This window comes from Balaenoptera borealis (genome assembly GCF_965194805.1).
Source record: "Balaenoptera borealis genome assembly, chromosome: 2".
NCBI lineage: Eukaryota > Metazoa > Chordata > Mammalia > Artiodactyla > Balaenopteridae > Balaenoptera > Balaenoptera borealis.
The window spans coordinates 121,372,420-121,393,664 of NC_138867.1; the positions used below are offsets into that span (position 1 = coordinate 121,372,420).

The window sequence follows — 21,245 nt, forward strand, 5'->3', positions numbered from 1 at the left end:
TTCACATTGAAGGTAATTATCGATATGTATGTTCCTGTGACTATTTTCTTAATTGTCTTGGGTTTGTTTTTGTAGGTCCTTTTCTTCTATGGTGTTTCCCACTTAGAGAAGTTCCTTTAGCATTTGTTTTAGAGCTATTTTGGTGGTGCTGAATTCTCTTAGTTTTTGCTTGTCTGTACAGCTTTTGATTCCTCCATCGAGTCTGAATGAGATCCTTGCTGGGTAGAGTAATCTTGGTTGTAGGTTCTTCCCTTTCATCACTTTAAGTATATCATGCCACTCCCTTCTGGATTGTAGAGTTTCTGCTGAGAAATCAGCTGTTAACCTATGGGAGTTCCCTTGTATGTTATTTGCTGTTTTTCCCTTGCTGCTTTCAATAATTTTTCTTTGTGTTTAATTTTTGCCAATTTGATTACTATGTGTCTCAGTGTGTTATCCTGTATGGGACTCTCTGCACTTCCTGGACTTAGGTGGCTATTTCCTTTCCCATGTTAGGGAAGTTTTCGACTATAATCTCTTCAAGTATTTTCTCAGGTCCTTTCTCTCTCTCTTCTCCTTCTGGGACCCCTATAATGCAAATGTTGTTGCATTTAATGTTGTCCCAGAGGTCTCTTAGGCTGTCGTCATTTCTTTTCATTCTTTTTTCTTTATTCTGTTCTGCGGCAGTGAATTCCACCGTTCTATCTTCCAGGTCACTTATCCGTTCTTCTGCCTCAGTTATTCTGCTATTGATTTCTTCTAGTGTAGTTTTCATTTCAGGTATTGTATTGTTCATCTCTGTTTGTTTGTTCTTTAATTCTTCTAGGTCTTTCTTAAACATTTCTTGCATCTTCTCGATCTTTGCCTCCATTCTTTTTCCGAGGTCCTGGATCATCTTCACTATCATTATTCTGAATTCTTTTTCTGGAAAGTTGCCTATCTCCACTTCATTTAGTTGTTTTTCCTGGGTTTTATCTTGTTCCTTCATCTGGTACATAGCCCTCTGCCTTTTCATCTTGTCTATCTTTCTGTGAATGTGGTTTTTTTTCCACAGGCTGCAGGATTGTAGTTCTTCTTGCTTCTGCTGTCTGCCTTCTGGTGGATGTGGCTATCTAAGAGGCTTGTGCAAGTTTACTGATGGGAGGGACTGGTGGTGGGTAGAGCTGGGTGTTGCTCTGGTGGGCAGAGCTCACTTAAAGTTTAATCCGCTTGACTGTTGATGGATGGGACTGGGTTCCCTCCCTATTTGTTGTTTGGCCCGAGGCAACCCAGCACTGGAGCCTACCTGGGCTCTTTGGTGGGGCTAATGGTGGGCTCTTTGGTGGGGCTAATGGTGGACTCTGGGAGGGCTCACGCCAAGGATTACTTCCCAGAAATTTTGCTGCCAGTATCCTAATCCCCACGGTGAGCCACAGCCAACCCCCGCCTCTGCAGGCAACCCTCCAACACTAGCAGGTAGGTGTGGTTCAGTCTCCCCTGGGGTCACTGCTCATTCCCCTGTGTCCCGATGCACACACTATTTTGTGTGTGCCCTCCAAGAGTGGAGTCTCTGTTTCCCCCAGTCCTGTCGAAGTCATGCAGTCAAATCCCACTAGCCTTCAAAGTGTGATTCTCTAGGAATTCCTCCTCCCATTGCCAGACCCCCAGGTTGGGAAGCCTGACGTAGGGCTCAGAACCTTCACGCCAGTGGGTGGCCTTTTGTGGCATAAGTGTTCTCCAGTCTGTGGGTCACCCACCTAGCAGTTATGGGATTTGATTTTACTGTGATTGCGCCCCTCCTACCATCTCATTGTGGCTTCTCCTTTGTTTTTGGATGTGGGGTTTCGTTTTTGGTGAGTTCCAGTGTCCTCCTGTCAGTGATTGTCCAGCAGCTAGTTGTGATTCTGGTGTTCTCGCAAGAGGGAGCGAAAGCACGTCCTTCTACTTCGCCATCTTGGTTCAGGGCACATGAACTTTAATTTTGATACATTATAGTGTGTCATTAGGAGATTAGGAGTACATAGGCGACTTTCCTACTCCCTTCCTCCAGAAGGTCCTTAGTGTCTTTGTCAGGAGCACAGCAGTGGACCTGGGTCTTGTCTGATCCAGTGTGACATTTCTAAAACTACTTCCCCTTGTAACCACCACTTCCAGTCCACATCTCCTGTTTTTCTGAATTCACGTGGGAGTAGCTTGCGGAGGAAGTGCACTCATTTCGCTGTATCCGCGTGATGCCTTTTTGTACATTGGACTGCTCCTCTAGCTCTGGTCAGTGTTACTAAGTCCACAATGGTCAAGTGACCTGGTTAGGAGATATGTACTGAGTTCTGAAGAAAATTGTCAAATGTGTCTCTGCATCATATGCCAGGAAGCTTCTGTAAGTGAAGGGAGCATCGATAGGGAGGGATGGCAATTGGCAACGGTGTCTGAAAACGGGGTAGCTTGGGAGGCTGTATTCAATTTAGTTTGGACGTTAAATGAATTGAAATGGACGTGCTCAAGTTATGAACCTTGCCTCATCAGTGCTATAAAAACCCCTTTAGCCGGGCTGTAATTTGACTCTCCTCTCTGTAATGTTACACAATATTCCTATGGTTACAGAGCCTGAATAAGTGGAAGCTAATCATTAGTTTGCTAAATGTGGTTCATGGAACAGTTCACAACTCCCAGACCTGCCAACTGCTGCTTGTTTAGTGTCCTGTTCACTCTTCTTGGGTAGAAGTTGGTTTCTTCCACAGAAAAATGTACAGTAACATTTGTCTCGCGTCCAGGAACCACACACTGTGGCAGCTCTCCATGCTTCTTGGAGATGCGGAGGGAAAAAGGTCACACTAAGCAAAGTTTTTTGGTACATACACTTCCACAGGAAGAAACCATTAAAGGAGTGGGAGATGGCAAAGCAAGAAAAGAATTAAAGCTGGAGAGGTTTTGGATATTTGGAAAACCATACTTTGTTACTTTTCAGAAATTTGCTGTGATTGAACTCTGGAGTTTACAATTCTGTGGCCCTAGAAATAAAATCATGCTCTTTAGGTTCTTCCTTGTTTGTTTCATATGACAATACAGGCTTCATTATTGACCAGGATCACCTGCAAACAAACAGCCGTTCTGCCATTAGGAGCCAACCACTTATTGAACCAGGGCCCTATCCTCTCATCTTGCATTGTGTGTTAGGGGAACACACTGAGAGCAGTAGGTACCAGCTGCATTTGTGTCCTTACTTGGGGATTAGGCCCTAAATCCTTAAGGCACTCTTGATTATTTGGCCTCTTCCTACTAGGATGAAAGTGGGTTCTTTCCCAGTTAATAGAAAATGTGTTGTGCCCACCTGTGACTCATTCCCCTTCCCAGCTGAAAGGCCGTGGGCCCTGCAGAAGGAACCTGTTTCTTCTCAGAGACTGTCCAGAAAGAGACAGTCTGGTGGCTGTCTCTACTATATCATTTAGACCTCTGAATTATAAGAAACAGAAAAGCTGACCTCAACTAGCTTAAGGAAGAAGGGAATTTATTGGCTTATGTGATTAAAAAGGCATGGCGAGACGCAAGGGCTCAAACCATGTCACCCAGACCTGCTCTCTCTGCCTCTCTTACCTTGGCTGTGTCTGTCAGGCTCTACTCTCAGGCTTCACGCAGTGGCACCTAGAGCAGCAGTATAACCTCCCGGTGCAAGCACAGCAGGAGACAGCAGGTGTCTCTTCCCCTGTCCTGGAAAAGTCCTGGATTTCATGCTGCCCAGTCTTGGACCATCCCTGAACCAGTCCCGGGGTCCAGAGACATCTCATTCCCCACCCCTGGAAGGGTGGGGCCTCACCTGAGTAGGTGTGAGAAAAGGGTAGCAGCCCAGCTGAAAACAGGAACGAGAGCTGGGAGGCAAATCGCCAGAAGCTGGATTCTCCCTTCAATGCACTGAGAGACTCTACTTCCAACCACCTCGCCAGCCAGAAGACGGAGGTCTGCTGGTTTGTGAAACAGTTAAGCCTCTGCCTCGTACTCTCACCTGCCTGTGTGCCGCTCCGAAAGACTGCAAGAATTATTTCTTCTTTTACAGTACACATTTATCTGAAATACACACATTTGTTTGGAAGTCCACACAAGAGGAAACAAAGGAAGAAATGATCAGGAGTTGATATCATTATGGTGGTTTTGTTGCACGTCTTGGTTTAGGGCAATTTAAAATAGATAAGTAATGGAATCAAGTCATAGTTTAGAAAATATAAAAACCACAATTCTACCACTCTAACCTCACCACTCTTTTCATTGTAGAGTATTTCCTTTCAGCCTTTGTTCATTTGAGTTTCTCACAAACTTTTAAATCTTTTTTTTTTTTTTTTTTGCTTGACATTACATGATAATTCAGGCATTTTCCATTTTGCTATATAGTTATCATTATCATGTAAATGCAACATGATATTCTATCAGGAATATACCATGATGAACTTAATCATTCTATCATGGGCTATTTCGGTTGTTCTTTTAAAATTTGTTCTGCTAAAAAAAAAAAAATTGTTCTGCTGTTATCAAGAGCAGTGTATGTTGAACATTTGGGATGTGTGTAACTTTCTCATGCCTTATCTTATTTCCTGAGGATGGGTTGTGAGAAGTGGGATTACTGCTTCAAAGTATATAAACCTTTTTAGGACTTGATACGTATTGCCAAATTACTTTTCAAATCTGTTGCATTTATCTCATCTGCCTCCAGCAGTTTCTTAGAGGATCAGTTTCATTGCATTTTTGCCAGCAGTAGATATTTGGATTTTTAAACATTTTTCTAATTTAATGAGGAAAAAATAGGTGTCCTTTTTTACTTTGGATTTCTTTGTTTAGTAGGGAGGTTGAATGCTTTTATGTATGCTTGTTTTTTAGCTGTCTTTTCTGCTCTGTTTTACCCATTGTCTTTTCTTCATTTTAGACCCCAAAACAGCTTCTGAAACAGAAACGGATATCTGTGCCGAGTGGGAGATAAAGACCATCACTAGTGCTTTGAAAACCTACCTAAGGTAGGGACTTTCCATTTGCAGGGCATGGTGCCAGCTTGTTATCATGCAATCAGGAAGAAAGTTTTATTTTCAGCCTCCAGAGAGCTGTTGGGTGGGTGTTTGAGATGTGGAAACAGCTTATGTGTGGGTACAATTAGCTCAGCTGGTCCAACCGATTATAAATCATCCCTAGTTGATGGGTTGCCATTGTGCAATGGTGCCATGAGTGATTTAGGAAGCTTTGCTGTTTTTGAGAAGCCACTATGACGATTAGCCTTTAACAGAACCTCAAATGTGGTATTCCCTGCAATCCCTGAATAATCTGCTAAAAAAAACAAGGAATTGCGTATCCTATTCTGTTGAGAATGCGTGATTACATACCCTACGTATTTGGGGAGCTCTGCGCCTTGCACAGATAGAGTATACTGCTGGCCTTGCTCCTCAAAAATGAGAACTTAATGGCGCTCCTTTTTGACTCCTTCTGCTTAGATTGGTGAATATGACTTCATTGGAGAGGAGACTGCTTTCCTTGTAATAATACGTGTAATATTCCTGCTACCTCCCACCCCTCCCTTGGTTATTAAGGGAGTGGGTGATTGACCAGCTGCTCACATCTCAGTTTCCCGAGTAGACTGAAAGCCATGCTGGACGTGAAGTATAGGAGTATTATCGTTCTCCACTGTAGTTCTTCTCACACAGGAAAGTGGGGGTCTAGTCTTAAACAGAGAGGAGAACTATAATCACGAATTGCATAAGCATTTGTACAGGTTTGTCAAGATTTAGTTGGCTCAAAAGCCACAGAAAAGGAATTGGTGATGCAGGTTTTATTGGCTGTTGGGGAATTGCTGGAAGGCTCTTGGAGTCAAGAGTAAGATGTCATGCAAGTGATGACTAAGAGTTGAAGCAGGGGATCCGATGAGAGTAAAATAAAACTCTGAACCAAGAATCATGGATCGTCTGTTGAGAAGCTTATCATTTAGACTATCAGTAAAAAAAACCTCAAGTTTACAGTTAAACATATTCATAAAACATATTCATATCCCAAATACTACCATTGTAGTTTACACAAAACCAAATGGTAGAGGTTTGTATTTGGTACTTATTTGTGCATGTTGATATTGATTAGCTAATGGACAATAAGTATAAAATATAAATATATTTTAAATAGCAGATAAAATTTGATTGTATCATGCCTAATATTAAGGGTTCTAGCCCTTTGGCATTCTGGAGCAACACTCCATAGTGAATTTGCCACAAAAACACCTACAAAAGTCTTGCATACTGTATCCAATGAAGTGACTAAGATGCCAGGAAGACGAGAGTTTAAGAGCAGGTGATTGCAAATGTTGGGTTAGTTGCCTGTTTCTCGGACACATCTTAAAATGCTCTTGTGGAGGGCGAGTCACTGACTGAAAAGGAAATCTCTCAGTTTGTGCTAGACTTTTGCATTAGCAGTTTTCTGGTTGTGACTCTATGAGACCTAAGTTGTATCCATTCTCTTAAAAAGAAGAAAGAATGAACATTTCAGGTGAAATCTCAGGACCCTTTCAAAAGGGAAACTAAGTTGGACTAAACTGAGTTGCTGTTGTTTGCCCGTGATCTTTGTCTTTGAGAAATGTAATACGGTCTGGCCGTCTCTAGGCTGCTAGGTAGCGAGAATAGGATTGTTTTCATTAAGCTGACTAGTGTGTATCCTTTTATTTCAGAATGCTTCCAGGACCACTCATGATGTACCAGTTTCAAAGAAGTTTCATCAAAGCAGCAAGTAAGTTTTCTTTTCACCGCAGTTTTAAGGGAAAGGGAATAGATTTTTCTATTTCAAAGAACAGTCAGTGTCCCAAAATAAGTATTACCTAATCCCTCGTATTCTGCGTGTAAACTACCCACATAAACACTCATGAGACTGTCACAGAATAAAAGCGAAACCAAGTCAGATTGCTAAGGGCCTTGTTAGCACGTTGAATTTACAGTCGAGGGGAGAAACTTCAGAAGTGAGTTTGGGGGTGATGGAGAGGTGAGAAAAGCAAGTTTGCCTTTCTAATTTTGATTATTGGAGTTCTAACTCCTCGGGTTTTTTCCAGCCCTGGAGTAGCATTTTTTGGAATGAATCAGACTCTGCCCATTACCTAAATTGAGCATTGGACGTATTTCCCTGAATCTGGCACCATTTATATAACTTCCCAGTTCTCTTTCCATCACGGTTTGCATTTATAGCTTCTGATCATTCTTCAGCTATATCATCTAAGCCCTGAGCATCATATTACTGGTATTAAAATACATAGGGTTTAGGTGCAAGCCACCCTAAGTATACTGGACTCTGTCTACATAGGGCAGGCCACCTATAAGGGGCAGTAAGATTCTCTATCAGATTTAAGTCTGGCATAAATCCCCACTGTGCTATTATGTCCATAGCCTATGCCTCTCCCTGTTTCCTTTAAGCCATCAGAGTCTGTTTACCCTGGTAGCTACTACTGGCCTAATTTAAGAGTACCTCTGTTCTGGTGGCCTTATCCACACATAGCCGTCCCCGTAAAGCAGGAGAAAGATCTGGGAGAAAGCTGGAAGTGAAGATGCTGTTTATGTGATTTCTTTCTCTGAGAAATTCCAAACCCATAGCAACCATTCTCTAATTAAACCTCACCTCAGTCCTATAAATAGGTGTGATGAGTGCCATCAATGTATTTCCCAGAGAAATGAAGCCACGTACCCAAGTTCAACCGAGAGAACGTGACAGTCCATGATTTAGGTTATAGGCTGGCAGAAACATTTCCTTATTTTATCTGCCATTCCTTTCTTCTCCCAGGCTGGTTGTCACACATGACTTGAGATTAACTGGACATTTCCCTTGATGTCTTTGATGCTGTCTCGAGGTGTTATTTTGATATTTGAGACCCTTGCAAGGCTGTTCACGTACAATTTGTTTATCCCTTGACGAGTGCATAAAGTTCCTTCCTTCCTTGAAACGAAGCTGCCACTCTGTATAGCCAGCTGCTCCCGAGTTTGTTCCTGCTCCAAGTACGCGGCTGACTGGCTCCATTTCATCACGTCATCATTCTGGCGTGAACTTTTTGACGGTCATTTTTTTTTCATAGTTGCTCGTTCACATGTTTATTTAGCAAACATTTATTGGGCACCAGCCACATACCTATCACCGTGTTAGGCACTGGCTAGAAGGGAAAATGGAGGCCCAGAAGTGTTAACTGACTTGCTAGAAGTCCCTTGCTGAGAACCTCAACTTTCTGATGCCTGTTGGTCTCAGAAGATAATTTCTGATTTTTTAAGGGAGATCAGTCATGTTGACGGACATTTTTTCTTAATGAACTCTGTTAAGGAAAGCAGCATTAAAAGCACTTTTAAATCTAGTCGGTCTAGTCACAAGTACACAGAACAGGATCTTATACCTCTGAGAAATCCTCAGTCTCTTGTCCCAACATTTGGTTTCCTCTGATTTTTGTCTTGTAAACTGATTTAACTGTGGCCCTGATCCAGTATTGCCTCCCTCCTTCCTTCACAGAGCTGGAGAACCAGGAGTCACGGGTCTCTGAAATCCACAGCCTTGTTCATCGGCTCCCAGAGAAAAATAGGCAGATGTTACAGCTGCTCATGAACCACTTGGCAAAGTAGGTTTAAGACTGATTGCTGGCCTTTCTCTCAGCCCTGGAAAGTTCTTATCTTAGCACTAAAGCTGGTCTCAGTTCTGCTTATGTTTCCTCCTCCCACTGTTGCATCTGGTATGCTGGAGGCTCAGGAAAGAAATGTGGGAAATATTAACTGCAGTGGGTAACAGCAGCACATGCCAGATGGGCTTTGCAGCGGAGGCTGGAGAGGTGCCCATGCCACCAGGCCACCAGGCAGAGTTTGCAGGGGGGTTTGTGTTCTCGTGATGATCAAGGCCAATAGGAGTGTGTCCTCCGTGATACCAGATCACCAAACAGATTTTTCAGGAGTTACATGTTCTTGTGATGATTAAGAGCAAACAGGAATATGTTACAAGTTTACAGACCTTGGATTTGGAATAAAGAGGCCTGGCTTCTAGAGTTGATTCTGTTCTTAACAAGCCACTTAACTAGCCCTGGACAAGTCACTGACCCCTCGATTCCTTAGTTTCTTCACCTGTCAAATATGGGTAGTAGGCTCCCCCTTCTCTATAATGTCATTGATTTTAAATGTTACGTGTATGAAAGCCTTTGAAGAAGTATAAAGAATAGAGGAATTGGCAAATGTCCATTTGCCCTCTGAGAGAATCAAAGAAAATCAGTGGGGGCCTGATTTTCCTGCTAGGAATATTTATACTCTTGGAATGGTTTGGATTTTTTTGTGTATTTACTGTTGCCTGAGCTGCTTTGGATTGGCCTTGCTGATACCCCTTGCTGTATCAGGCATGTGTGTATGTTCTAACCTTGTCTTAACTTTGATGGATGTTCTTTATTGGAGACTAGCGCATAAGAAAAGACAGACTATAACAGTTAACCTAAATTGTTGAACTCTACATGCTGTGGAACTGACGCGTTATAATTTCAGCTCTTACCCATACTTTGTTCTGGCATTAAGTCATGTCTTTGGGATAATTTGATACTCTGCCGAGGGAGATTATGATGATTTGTTTTCATGTTTCTACCAAGCATTTGATATTTTGGAGAGAGAGTATAGATGTTACCATAAAGATTTCCATAGGTCTTAATGATGAAGGAACAAGAGTTTTGCATGCTGGTGAGAAGCAGTTAGGCTGAGTAAAGGGTTGCTCTATTCCAGGTCACATAGTTTTTCTTGCCATGCCATCTCTGAACTGCATGTTTAGAAACAATTAAGTGTAGCTGAGAACATGCAAGTTTTCAAGGAGTATATGCACCTCCCCCCCAAATGTCAAAGAATCCTGATGAATGTGTTTAAAATAATGGGAACTGGGCTTTAAAAAGTAACTCCAGATGCTCTGACATGACGGTGTGGTGCCTATTCCACACAAACCCAGTCAGGCATTTGTGAAACGGGAAAGCTGGCTTAGATCTTAGTTGCACACTTGAAGGGCCTGCACCAAAACAGAGGAAGTTCCAGGTACGTCGTCCAGCCAAGCATGTGTGGCGATGCTCCTGACTGTTTTATGGCCCCTGGGTCTTAGGGAGGCCTCCATGCCTTCTGGGAGCCGCTAGAGAAGGGATAGGAAGCAGCTGAAGGCAGTCGGGCTGTTCAGGCTGTGCAGTGTGATGAGAGCTTAATTGGACTGAGAGAGAACAAGAGTCATTGGTGATCCAGTAAAGCCAGAACTGAATCTTCCCATTTTTAAAATGCCCTGAGGATTGTTAGGAATCCTTAAAGAAAAAGAAATAGAAACAAAAAAATCCAAAACCCTTAAGGTGGGTATTGGGCCAATGAACCTGCTCATCTCCTGGTGGATGCTTCACTTTCTCCCTCTGGTTCCACCCTCTTCTCTCCCAACCGCATTCAGTCCAGTCTTTGTCCCTAAGCCAAGGAGAAGTACAGCTGGAAAGTGCATGTTAAAGCTGTGGCCTTGACTTTTTGCCTTCTAAAGAATTTAAACCAATTTTGTTGCTGGAGTTATTTATTTTATAGCATTTCTGGAGCATTGTGTGTTATCTTTGATACTTAACAGTGATTTTCTTTGGTTCTGTGAGGTTAAGTGGCATTTCTTTGTTCATGTGATCATTAAGAAGTCTACATATAGACAAGCCCTCATGGCTGTAATGTGAGTTGGTCATGATGGTAGAACACACAGACTCCCGTTACCAGCATGCTGTGTTCTTGGTCTCTGGAGCCTCTAGATTTAAAATGTCCTGGAGGAGATGAGTATAAACGAGCACTGCTGAATCCAGTAAGGAGTATTTACTTCAGTTTGAAAAAATGTTTTGGCACCCAGAGGAGTTCTAAGATTCTGCGTAAACTCTCTATTCTCATTTACAGCACTGTCCTATTTTAAAATCGAACAGGAAGGGAAAGTTAACTTGGGACAAGGGGTTTGTCTGTTTCATTCCTGTTTTCTCAGGTTCAGACTTACCCAAGGATATGCCTGAGCTATTGTTCCTCTGGTCTACTTACTTAATGGTCAGCTTCCTTCCTAAGTTTTGGTTTCAGGGTTGGTTCTGCTGGAAAACCTGTTTACTTCTCTCATTACTTACTGTGTTTGCCCTGTACATCCCAGGCATCTGGTTCAAAGAGAAGATATTTTGTGTATTTTTTAAAGTACTCTTTTGAAACACTTTACAAAATTGATTTCCTTTAGCTGTGGAGGAAGAGTTAAGACATTTTATATTTAATCCCAAGTAGAAATGCATTCAGAGGGGAAAGGATAAAAACTCCAGACCTCCACGCAAATGATTACCAGGATACATCCAAATCACAGAGCTCTTGGATTTGTTTCAGACCTCAGAGGGAACATAAAAATTATAGGCAACTCTGCACATATTTTTGTTGTCCCAGCTTAAATCTACTATGAAAATTAGACGTTTTCTATTTGGAACCTGGAATCTAGTATACAGTCTGGAGTCATGTGCCCCAAAGGATGGTTACACTCACCTGGGGTGCTTGTTTACATTGACATTTACATTGCTGGCCCCCCCCCCGTTGATCTGCTGAATTGGACTCTGCCTGGGACTCTGCATTTTTAATTTACTTCCCAGGCAAACAGTCTTTTGAGAACCACTGGCCTAGAGAATGGGCCATATGCAGGGATTTTCTAGGAGGGAGAAATGGTATGGAGAGGAATGGATTGGAATTTAGGAGGTTATTAGAAATAGTGAAGAAGAAACTCAAAGCAGTGAGTTCAAAAAAGGAGATTTTATTTGCATAATTAAATTACTAAAAAAAATCGGTTGTGATTTCCCATATTTCTACAATTATTCGCTTTTCATTAAATTGAGTGTTCAGCACGTGACTTTGTTTTAAAATCACACACAAAGCATTTTTAATAATAAAGAAAATTGCCCCCAGCTGGCTTTGGGACCTTGTGGAAATCATTCAACATCTCTGAGCCTGGTTTTGTGACTTCCCTTCTAATCACGTGAGTCTGTGCTTTCATCAGATGGAAAGGTGGCAAAAAAAAGAAAAAAATTCCCAATCTTATAATTGTAGAAGGAAATAAGAGTAGATGAGTAATGAAGACTAATTTCATGGTAGCTCCCCAATGTTTGCATACTATTATGGCTCCAAGTATGTTGTATATCCCCACACATACCATTCACAGTGGCTCATTGGAACTTTATTACAGTGTTTATGCTGCATGGGAGGATTTCAAAGAGCTCTTCATACATCCGGAATGGCTAATAACAATACCTTTTCACAGCTGGTTTTCCCGAAACACTTACTGAGAAATAAATCTTAGTCTCTTTTCTTTTTTGAAGCAACTACTCCTTTGTTGCCTGGGTGTTTTCAGGAAGCCAGAGCCCTTTTCTTGCTTCTCCAAAGAAGAATTGTATCATTTTAGATGCTTCGGGCTGCAAGAAACAGAAAATTCTATTCATAGTGGCTTAAACAACAAGGGAATCTGTTGTGTCATTACACAAAATCAGTCCTGAGGGTTGGTTAATTTCTTGGCTCATGAAGTACTTGTGTTATTTCCACGGTCCTGCTCACAGCCAGCTTCACTGGGTTGGCTAGCTCCTTTCAGGATCATAAGATGTTATGTTGCATCTCTGCACATGAGCGGTTGTCCAGGGCAGAAAGGTATTACAGTTGATCCCTGAGCAGCATGGGTTTGCACTGTGGGGGTCCACTTATACATGGATTTTTTTTTTCACTAAATATGCACTGTTTATATGCATAATGCAATATGGTTGAATCCATGGATGCGGAACCATGGATATGGAGGGCCAATATAAAGTTATATTAGGATTTGCAACTGTGTAGAAGTATGGTTCAGGGGTAACTGTATTTCTTCTCTGAGTCTCTTTTTAAGAGATGTGATGATACCTTTCCCAGAAGTTCTCCAATAGACTTCCTATCACATCTCATTGGTTTGAAGCATTCACTAGCAAAGGGAATGGGACCACTGTGATTTTTTACCCCAAACAGGATTTACCTGGGTCATTTGTGGGAGGCATGGATACCCATATAAAAGCAGGGCTCTGAATAGGCAACCCATAGTGCCTACTGCAAGTAATCCAGGTAAAATAACATTTAACAAAGAGTATTAAGTCTCTTGAATGATCTTTGCATGGTGTGCTAACTCGATCAGGACATGTGGGACAAGAAGGCCAATTTGGGAGGGGAGATGAATACACCTGCCATGTGGGCACATATACCCTGAAATACCAAGATTTGTGGGGATGGAGGGTGAGAGAGAGAAATGAAGAGGGCAAAATCAACTTTAGTCCGATTGCCACTTGCCGACTCTCTGTTGTTCTTTTCATTACCCAATTGCTTAATGTTTATTTGGGTAATCTGTTACGTGTGACTTTCCCTAAAGGACAAAATTCTATAGATGACAAGGATCAGGAAGGAATATTGTGGGGCAAATGCTTGGCATACAAGTGAGACCTTATCAAAATAATATGTAGACTCCACTGCTGTAAGTTATCCACGGTTGAACATCCAGTGGCTTGGCTGTTTTCTCCTTCCCGTGACTGGAGTTTGAGTACTTCCAGGCATCTCTGCAAGTCAGGAAGGACATATTCACATTTCCTTAATGTTCTAGATGCAGAGTGAATTGGGTTCATGTAAAGATGCCTGTGGTTATTAAAAAAAAAAAAAAAAAATCATTGCTAGGCTTTGGCACCAAGGAGGATGGGCCCTGGTAGTTAACTAGCCATCCCTTAAAGTTCTCAAGAAAGGGTCAAAATAAAAGGAAGTGACTACTTGGCATTAACATATATCTTATAGATACTCTACTATTCCTTCTTCCTCCATCCCAAGTCTAGACGATAAGATTTAGCTTACTGGAGAGCTGCTGAACATACGAGAAGCGCTTCTTATTTCCTTGCCATCAAGACTAGTCCAAACAAAATAGCCGTGGAATTTTACAAAGCGCATTTAAAAGAAAACAGTACTTTTGAGATGATGTCTTTCTAAGATGGAAAGCTCCGGTGAACTTCTCTGGCAGCCTTCCCTCAGCCATACACCCTGGCTTCGGAACCTTTCTTTTCTCTAGTAACCACTAGACACCCACGGCTGCCGGCACAGAATTGCTTGGCTGCCGGGCCACGGGTGTTGTGGCCTGATAGCCCCCCAGAGCCACGTTGACCACATTCTCCAGGTCCATTTGGCTTCTGCCTCACTGACTCCTATCCTGAACCGATAGTTCTGGTGATTTTAACCCCTCACTGTCTTTTGAATCTGTCCACTTTCCTCCGTGTCCATCACTACGTCCCTAGTCCGAGCTGTCATCATCTCTTCCCCAGACTGTTTGCAAAGGCCTCTTGCTGGCTTGCTCTAGCTGGTGGAGCTCTGGCTCCCTGCCAGGCCGCAGAATGCATGCTCTGTAGCTGGGGAACTTGGAACACTGCGAATCCCAACTTGTGATTCCCCTGCTTAAAAAAACGTCAAAGGCAGCTTTCCCCTTGCTCTTAAGACAAAACTCTGGATATGGCCTCCACAGGACCTTTTCTGGACTGGGCCCTTTCAGACTTTGCAGCCTCGTCTGTATCCCTCAAGATCACACTGCATCCGTACTGCATGGTGCACAGTGGATGCGCATGAGTATTTGTTGGGTAGAAGCATGAAGCATCTCTTAACCATCTCTCAACTATCCTCTTCCCCGCTCCCTCTTTTTTTCCCTGTTTGGAATGGCCCCTCCCCACCTTCTGCCTGCCAAAGTCTACTTCATTCTTTAGCCTCAGCTCCAATGCCACTGCCTACAAGAATCCTTTCTGCCTCAGGTACCCTCTTGCTTTCCTGAACTCCCATAGCCTTTGCTTATTCCTGTCTTTCAACGTGTATCACATTCCACCTGTGGGACAGCTTACAAGGTATGTATCTTCTCACTCCTACTAGGTCATAAGCTCCCGGGGGACAGGCAGTCTGTCTTCCTTTATCTTTGTGTCTTACCTAGAGGTTGCAAACAAGGGTCTCTAGCCAGAGCAGCCCACACATGTGCTCGATTTGGTATTGTTGTCCCCCACATTGCTGTTTTTAAAATTTGGACAGGTTTCCAACATTTTTAACTTGGAAAAATTCAGATCTCCTTGCTAGCAATTGGCTGGAAGTAAGTGAGGGTCACACCCTATCCCCCTGGGCATACCTTCTTCAGTTTGCCTAGTTCCTAGTAGTCCCTAGTGCCTGGCCATGGGGTAGACATTAGGATGTTCAGCCCTTGACCTATCTGTCTGCTGATCCCAGAAAAGGGACTTGATATTTGGTGATCACATAATGAACAAACAGAAATGGGCTGGGAGAATTATTTCCCTGACCAGCTCTGTTTTCTTCCTGAAAGATTTATTATTTTTGATAGATTGGAGATCCCTGGAAGAAGTGAGAGATACTGCTTCCAGGCCTGTTTATGTGTATGGAGCAGGGAGAAGAGTGTATTTTTTTAAGACTAAGAATGGGATTCTCAAAGGACCTTCTCTAGCTATTTTTGGCAGAGCCAAAGGAAAATCTATTTAAAGGGACACTGCAAAGAGGACAAGCACATATTTTAAAGCAAACAGGCAACTTAGCACTTTAAATGAATGGAAATGCAGAAGAAATCAGAGCTCAACCCTTATTCAGCCTACTTGCCAGACTTTCACTTACTTTCAACCCAGGAATTTCTCTCTTTTGTGACCTTCCAGCCTTCAGGGTTAGGAGAAGGAAAGACACAAGTTCAGTTTAAATTTTTTGCTTTAAAAAAAAAACAACAAAATTCCTGAATTCAAGGAACTAAATCTTTCACATCACAAGAAATGCCCATCGTGAAAGGGGAAATGCTCGGCTTCAAGCTGTGAACACTCAGCAGTCTTAGAGCCCCTTTGATTTGGGTCTCTTGTTTGTTATGATTTGTTCTGCTTCTGTTTGGGTGAATTTTTTCAGTGACTTTCCTGGTTTTTGATACACCTCTGATACTTCCTTTTCTGAACCCATGGAGTCACCTATAGAGTTCCCTTTCAAATTCAGGGAGGAGCAAAGGAGAGGATGCTATGTTTTCCTCTCTTAGTGGCTGCCCCCTTTTACTTCAGGGTCTTATAGACGTTAGAGTATTAACAAGCATGGACACGACTTTGTTTCCTCTTTGCCAACCCTTATCAGAGCCAGATTTCTTTCCGTCCCTCCTTCCCTCCCCTGCTCCTTCCCTCCCCACTTCCCTCCCTCTCTTCCTCTCTTCCTTTTCTGATTTTGAGTCCTCTCTCTTTTTTTCTTGGTGAGTCTAGCTAAAGGTTTGTCTGTTCTGTTTATCTTTTTAAAAACCAGTTCTTAGTTTCATCGATCTTTTCTTTGTCTTTTTTAGTCTCTCTTTCATTTATTTCTGCTCTTATGAGCCAGATTTCTTATGTGTTGGCCATGGGGGTGGTTTCATTAAATGTCTCTCTTTGGTGGAGTGTCAGTGACTAACTGATTCACTTGCACTTTTTTGAGCACTGAAGCCCTCTCTTGCCATATCCTCTTTGCATTGCATGGTGAGCATTATCTGTGATATTTATTTTCTTACACTGACTGGATTTCCAACCAACTCACAACTATTGTAGCTCAAATGTGGCAGCTGCAGCGAGGCAGCTGGCAGACTTCAGGGTAATTGCAGTTCATCTGTAGGTGCTTGAGAGTTCAGTGATAAAGAGAACATTCTGGAGCCAGACTGCCTAGTTTTGCTCGTCTCTTCTGAAACCTGTGTGAAGTACTTCAGTTCTTTATGCCTGAGTTTCCTCATCTGAATAAGGAGATATAATAATTGTATTAGAAACATTTAAATTAGCACATCAGATTCTCTTGGCTTCTCCTGTACGTATTTCAGCCACCAGTGTGGTGACCAGTTGTGTAGCCTCCAACTCATTTCACGCAGGTGCAGCCTGATAGCTTGTAGCCTCATGCCCTTACCATGTGCCTCCTGCCTCTTACCTCCCACCCAAGGGAGACATGACACAAAGTGCCGTCCACACGTGTACAACCTGGAAGCAAAGGAGTACTAAAAATAACAAAGGAGTATTAAAAAAATAAAACTTTGACTAATGGGAGGTGAGAGCTGGGCATACTGAATAGCAGTCATTAGGTAGCCTCTCAGAAGATGGTCCCAAGAGATGGAGCAGGTATTGGTGCTTGAAGCAGGTAGGGGTTAGGTTCTCTGCCTCATTCCTCCTGAGAACCCCCTAGTAGAATAGAATAGTGTCATATAAGCCTTCACCTCAGACTCTTCTTTCTGGGAAACCTAAAGACAACAATAGCACCTACCCTCTTAGAGTCATTGTGAGGATTAAGTTAATTCATCCACCTAAATCTCTTAGGAGAGCATCTGGCAAGCAGTATAATGTAGGCTTTCAGAGAAATCAGGGGATGGAGGAAGGAGGGTCATGGAGCTGTACCTGAAGGTGTGGGAAGATGGAGAAATTGTTCTAACAATTAAACCAAAACAAGGCATTCTTACTGAAGGGACGGGGCTTTCTTCACAGTTCTGTTCTTGGCAAGCTAAACCCTTAGGGCTGAATGCCGAAAACATAGCACACATGGCTCTTACCCACTTGGGAGATTTGCATGTGTGCATATGTTTACTTTTGCTTTGCTTTTGTTTTCTTGGCAGTTTGTGTGTGTTTGGGCCAAAGGGCTGAGCATCTATCTCAGTCTTCGTAGCAAAGGGTGAGCCAGCATTGGGTCAGCTGGGAGAAAGCCATTGATATCTGCTTTCAGGTCACACCTTACACCAAGCCTTACAGTTCCCTGTGAGTATTCGGAGCTTTTCATGAGTCACATGCCCTGTGGAGTGGTGCACCTGTTTGAAACAAGCTGTGTGGTGCTGATTTCCACGGGAGGTCAGCAGCTTCTCACCCTCACCCTCCTGCTTCTTGGTGTCGCAAGGCTGATTTCATCTCAGAAGCAGCTGTCTTTGCTGCAATTTAATAACTCTTAATTTCCTGGAGGAGGAACGACACGTTTTTATCATGAAGAGTCATCTTAGTCTGCATGGTCTGGAAATTTCCACTCATCTTTGTGATCTTTGAAATGTTTCTCTTTGTGGAAGAGTCTGACTTGTCTTCTTTCTTACTCAGTATGACTGCCTTTCAGATGCCATTCCCAGATTATAGAGTCTCATCCAGTGTGAGAACGGTTCTCTTTGCCTCCGGTTTACCCCTTAGTGTAGTCTTCATGTGGGTCTCCCTCCCTGAGTCACTGAAATCTGTAATGAAGGATTAATCTACACTCTAAGAAGAGTTGTACATGTATTTGTCTTCATTCTGTCTTGGTAGACACTTTGGCAGTTTAACTCAAAAAGGGGGTTTGAAGAAATGTTAAGGCGATTTGAATTTTGGTATCTGTCTTTTCTGCTTTCTCACATGTATTGAAATGCTTTTCTTTAAGCAGTTTAGCATGCTGATTTAGTGTTTCCACTTTAGTATTGTAAGTATAAATCATTATTTCTTGGTTCTGTGCAAGGTGGTAGAGGAACCCAACACGTCTGGCTTGTTGGTTTACTGCAAGACTCTTCCTGTTCACTTGGAGGTGCATAGGATTTGATAGAACAGAATCACTGTTTCATTAAAGTCAGGATTTCAGTGAGAAAATCAGGTAACCCTAAGGCCCCAAGGAAGAATTGGTGTATTAGGTCTTCGGTTGTAAGAAACAGACGTCAACTGTGGCTAATTTTTAAAAAAGAAGGGAATTTACTGACAGTCTTCTTGGAGTAATTGAAAGCAGAGTTGAACCATCAGACATTGGAATGCAACCTCAAGGGCCCTTATGTGCCTCACATCCTACTGCATGTCCCTACACCATTCACTCTTCTCTTCTAGATGATAGTCTCACATTTTGCTTCCTGTTTCACTGAGAAAATAGATGTGACAGGAGAACGTCCACAAGCCATCACACCTGTGCCCATGTTCCTGTCTTCTCTCCATGGGTGATAGAAGAACACTCAGTGCTTCTACCTAAAGGCAGTCCCATCACTGGGGCACTAGAGCTGATCCCCGATTGCATCCAGCAGGATTTGGCTCCAATAGTTTTCCCCTCGGTCTCCTTACATCATTGACTTTGTAGTTTCTGCTGAATCTTTCTCATCAGCACTTATAATTTCTGTGATCCTTTACAAATGGAGAACAACAACAACGAAACAAAAATCCTTTCTAGATCTTGCATCCCTTTCTAGATACCATCCCTTTTCTCTGTGCTCTTCTCAGCAGAATGTCTTAAATAGTTGTCTGTGTCACCATGTCCAAATCCTCTCTGAACGTACACCATTTGGGCTTTTTTTTTTGGCTGCACTGGGTCTTCGTTGCTGCGCGTGAGCTTTCTCTAGTTGCAGCAAGCGGGGGCCGCTCTTTGCTCCGGTGCATGGGCCTCTCATTGTGGTGGCTTCTCTTGTTACGAAGCACGGGCTCCAGGCACACGGGCTCAGTAGTTGTGGCTCATGGGGTCTAGAGCGCAGGCTCAGCAGTTGTGGTGCACGGGCCCAGTTGCTTCACGGCATGTGGGATCTTCCCAGACCAGGGATCGAACCCATGTCCCCTGCATTGGCAGGTGGATCCTTAACCACTGCACCACCAGGGAAGTCCCACCACTCGGGCTTTTATACCTACTGCTCCACTGAAATGCCTCCTGTTGGTGATGCTAAGTCAGTTTCAACTTCCCTTCCCTGATGGTTCTGAAGGATTTAACACAGTTTCGCACTCTCTCCTCCTTGAAATACGTTCTTCACTTGGTTTCCAGGTCATCATACTCTCCTGTTTTTTTCCCCTACCTCCTTGGCTGCTCCTTTTCAGTCTCATTTTCTGTGCCCCAGGATTTATTCGGTCCTTTGATCCTTAGACCTGCTCTGCCCACTTTCTCTCCTCTCTCTCCCCAGTGAGGTCTTGCTCTAGGATTGCAACCTCCAGCCCCGGTGCTCCCTACCCACAAGCATTGCTTAATTTTTTTCCATAGCATGTATCACCATCTAATATACTGTATATTTGACTTATGTATTTATTGTTTTCTTCTCACTGAAATGTAAGCTCTGTGAGGAGGAAAATTTGTCTGTCTGTACACTGCCTGCAGCAAAGCTTTGCACGTAGCAAGAGGCACTCTCCATAAATATTTGTCGAATAATGAAGGAAATAAAGGGTGGAAAATATCCAGGGAACTAATGGGTGGCCCTGGAGCACTACCTTTTGAATGTCTCACCTCTGAACACCTTTGTCTTCTTATGATTCCACTACAGGTTAACGTTACTAATGAAGAGAGAATAATGGCCTCCCTTGGGTAATGCACTCAATTCTGTGGCGAGGCGGTAGCGGGGTACTCAGCTGACATTCTTGGTAGGACCACATCTAATGGGAGAGGGGCAATCCAAGGAAAAATTGGAGTATTTGTCTTTCTGTCTGACGTATTTCACTTAGCGTAATACCCTCTAGGTCCATCCATGTTGTCACAAATGGGAAAGATTTCATTATTTTTTATGGTTGAGTAAAAATTCCAGTGTGTGTGTATGTATCATATCTTCTTTATCCATTCATCCACCATTGAGCACTTAGGTTACTTCCATATCTTGTCTATTGTAAATAACGCTGCAGTGAACATTGAGATGCATATATCTTTTCAAATTAGTGTTTTTGTTGTCTTTGGCTAAATACCCAGAAGTAGAATTGCTGGATCATATGGTAGTTCTGTTTTTTGAGGAACCTTCATACTATTTTCTGTAGTGGTTGTACCAACTTACATTCCCTACAACAGTTCACAAGGATTCCCTTTTCTCTCCATCATCACCAACACTTGTTTCTTATAGTTTTGATAATAGCCATTCTCATAGGTGTGAGGTGATATATCATTGTGGTTTTGATTTGCATTTCCTTGATGATTAGTGATGTTGAGCATCTTTTCATGTGCCTGTTGGCTATCTGTATGTCTTCTTCGGAAAAATGTCTATTCAGGTCCTCTGCCCATATTTTAATCAGATTTTTTGGTTTTTGATCTTGAGTTGTATGAATTCTTTATATATTTTGGATATTAATCCCTTATCAGACATATCGTTTGCACATATCTTCTGCTGTTTAGTAGGTTGCCTTTTCATTTTGTTGAAGGTTTTCTTTGCTGTGCAAAAGCTTTTTAGTTTGATGTAGTCCCATTTGTTTAGTTTTGGTTTTGTTACCCTTACCCAAAGAGACAGACCTAAAAAAGTATTGCTAAGACCGATGTCAAAGAGCTTACTGCCTATGTTTTCTTCTAGGAGTTTTATGGTTTCAGGTCTTACATTTAAGTCTTTAATCCGTT

The 21,245-nt window shown here is 42.6% G+C and overlaps 1 protein-coding gene across 6 annotated transcripts in view; it reads left to right on the forward strand.

Annotated features, from left to right (window-relative positions):
• Positions 1-21,245, forward strand: part of ARHGAP26 (Rho GTPase activating protein 26) — a 466,073-nt gene that overhangs the window by 293,335 nt on the left and 151,493 nt on the right. For all 6 annotated transcript variants that reach the window (XM_082382702.1, XM_082382705.1, XM_082382704.1 and 3 more), the window contains exons 15-17: positions 4,868-4,955; positions 6,641-6,699; positions 8,449-8,554. In XM_082382702.1, coding sequence (XP_082238828.1) covers positions 4,868-4,955; positions 6,641-6,699; positions 8,449-8,554 — 253 coding nt within the window. The remainder of the gene's footprint in view (positions 1-4,867; positions 4,956-6,640; positions 6,700-8,448; positions 8,555-21,245) is intronic.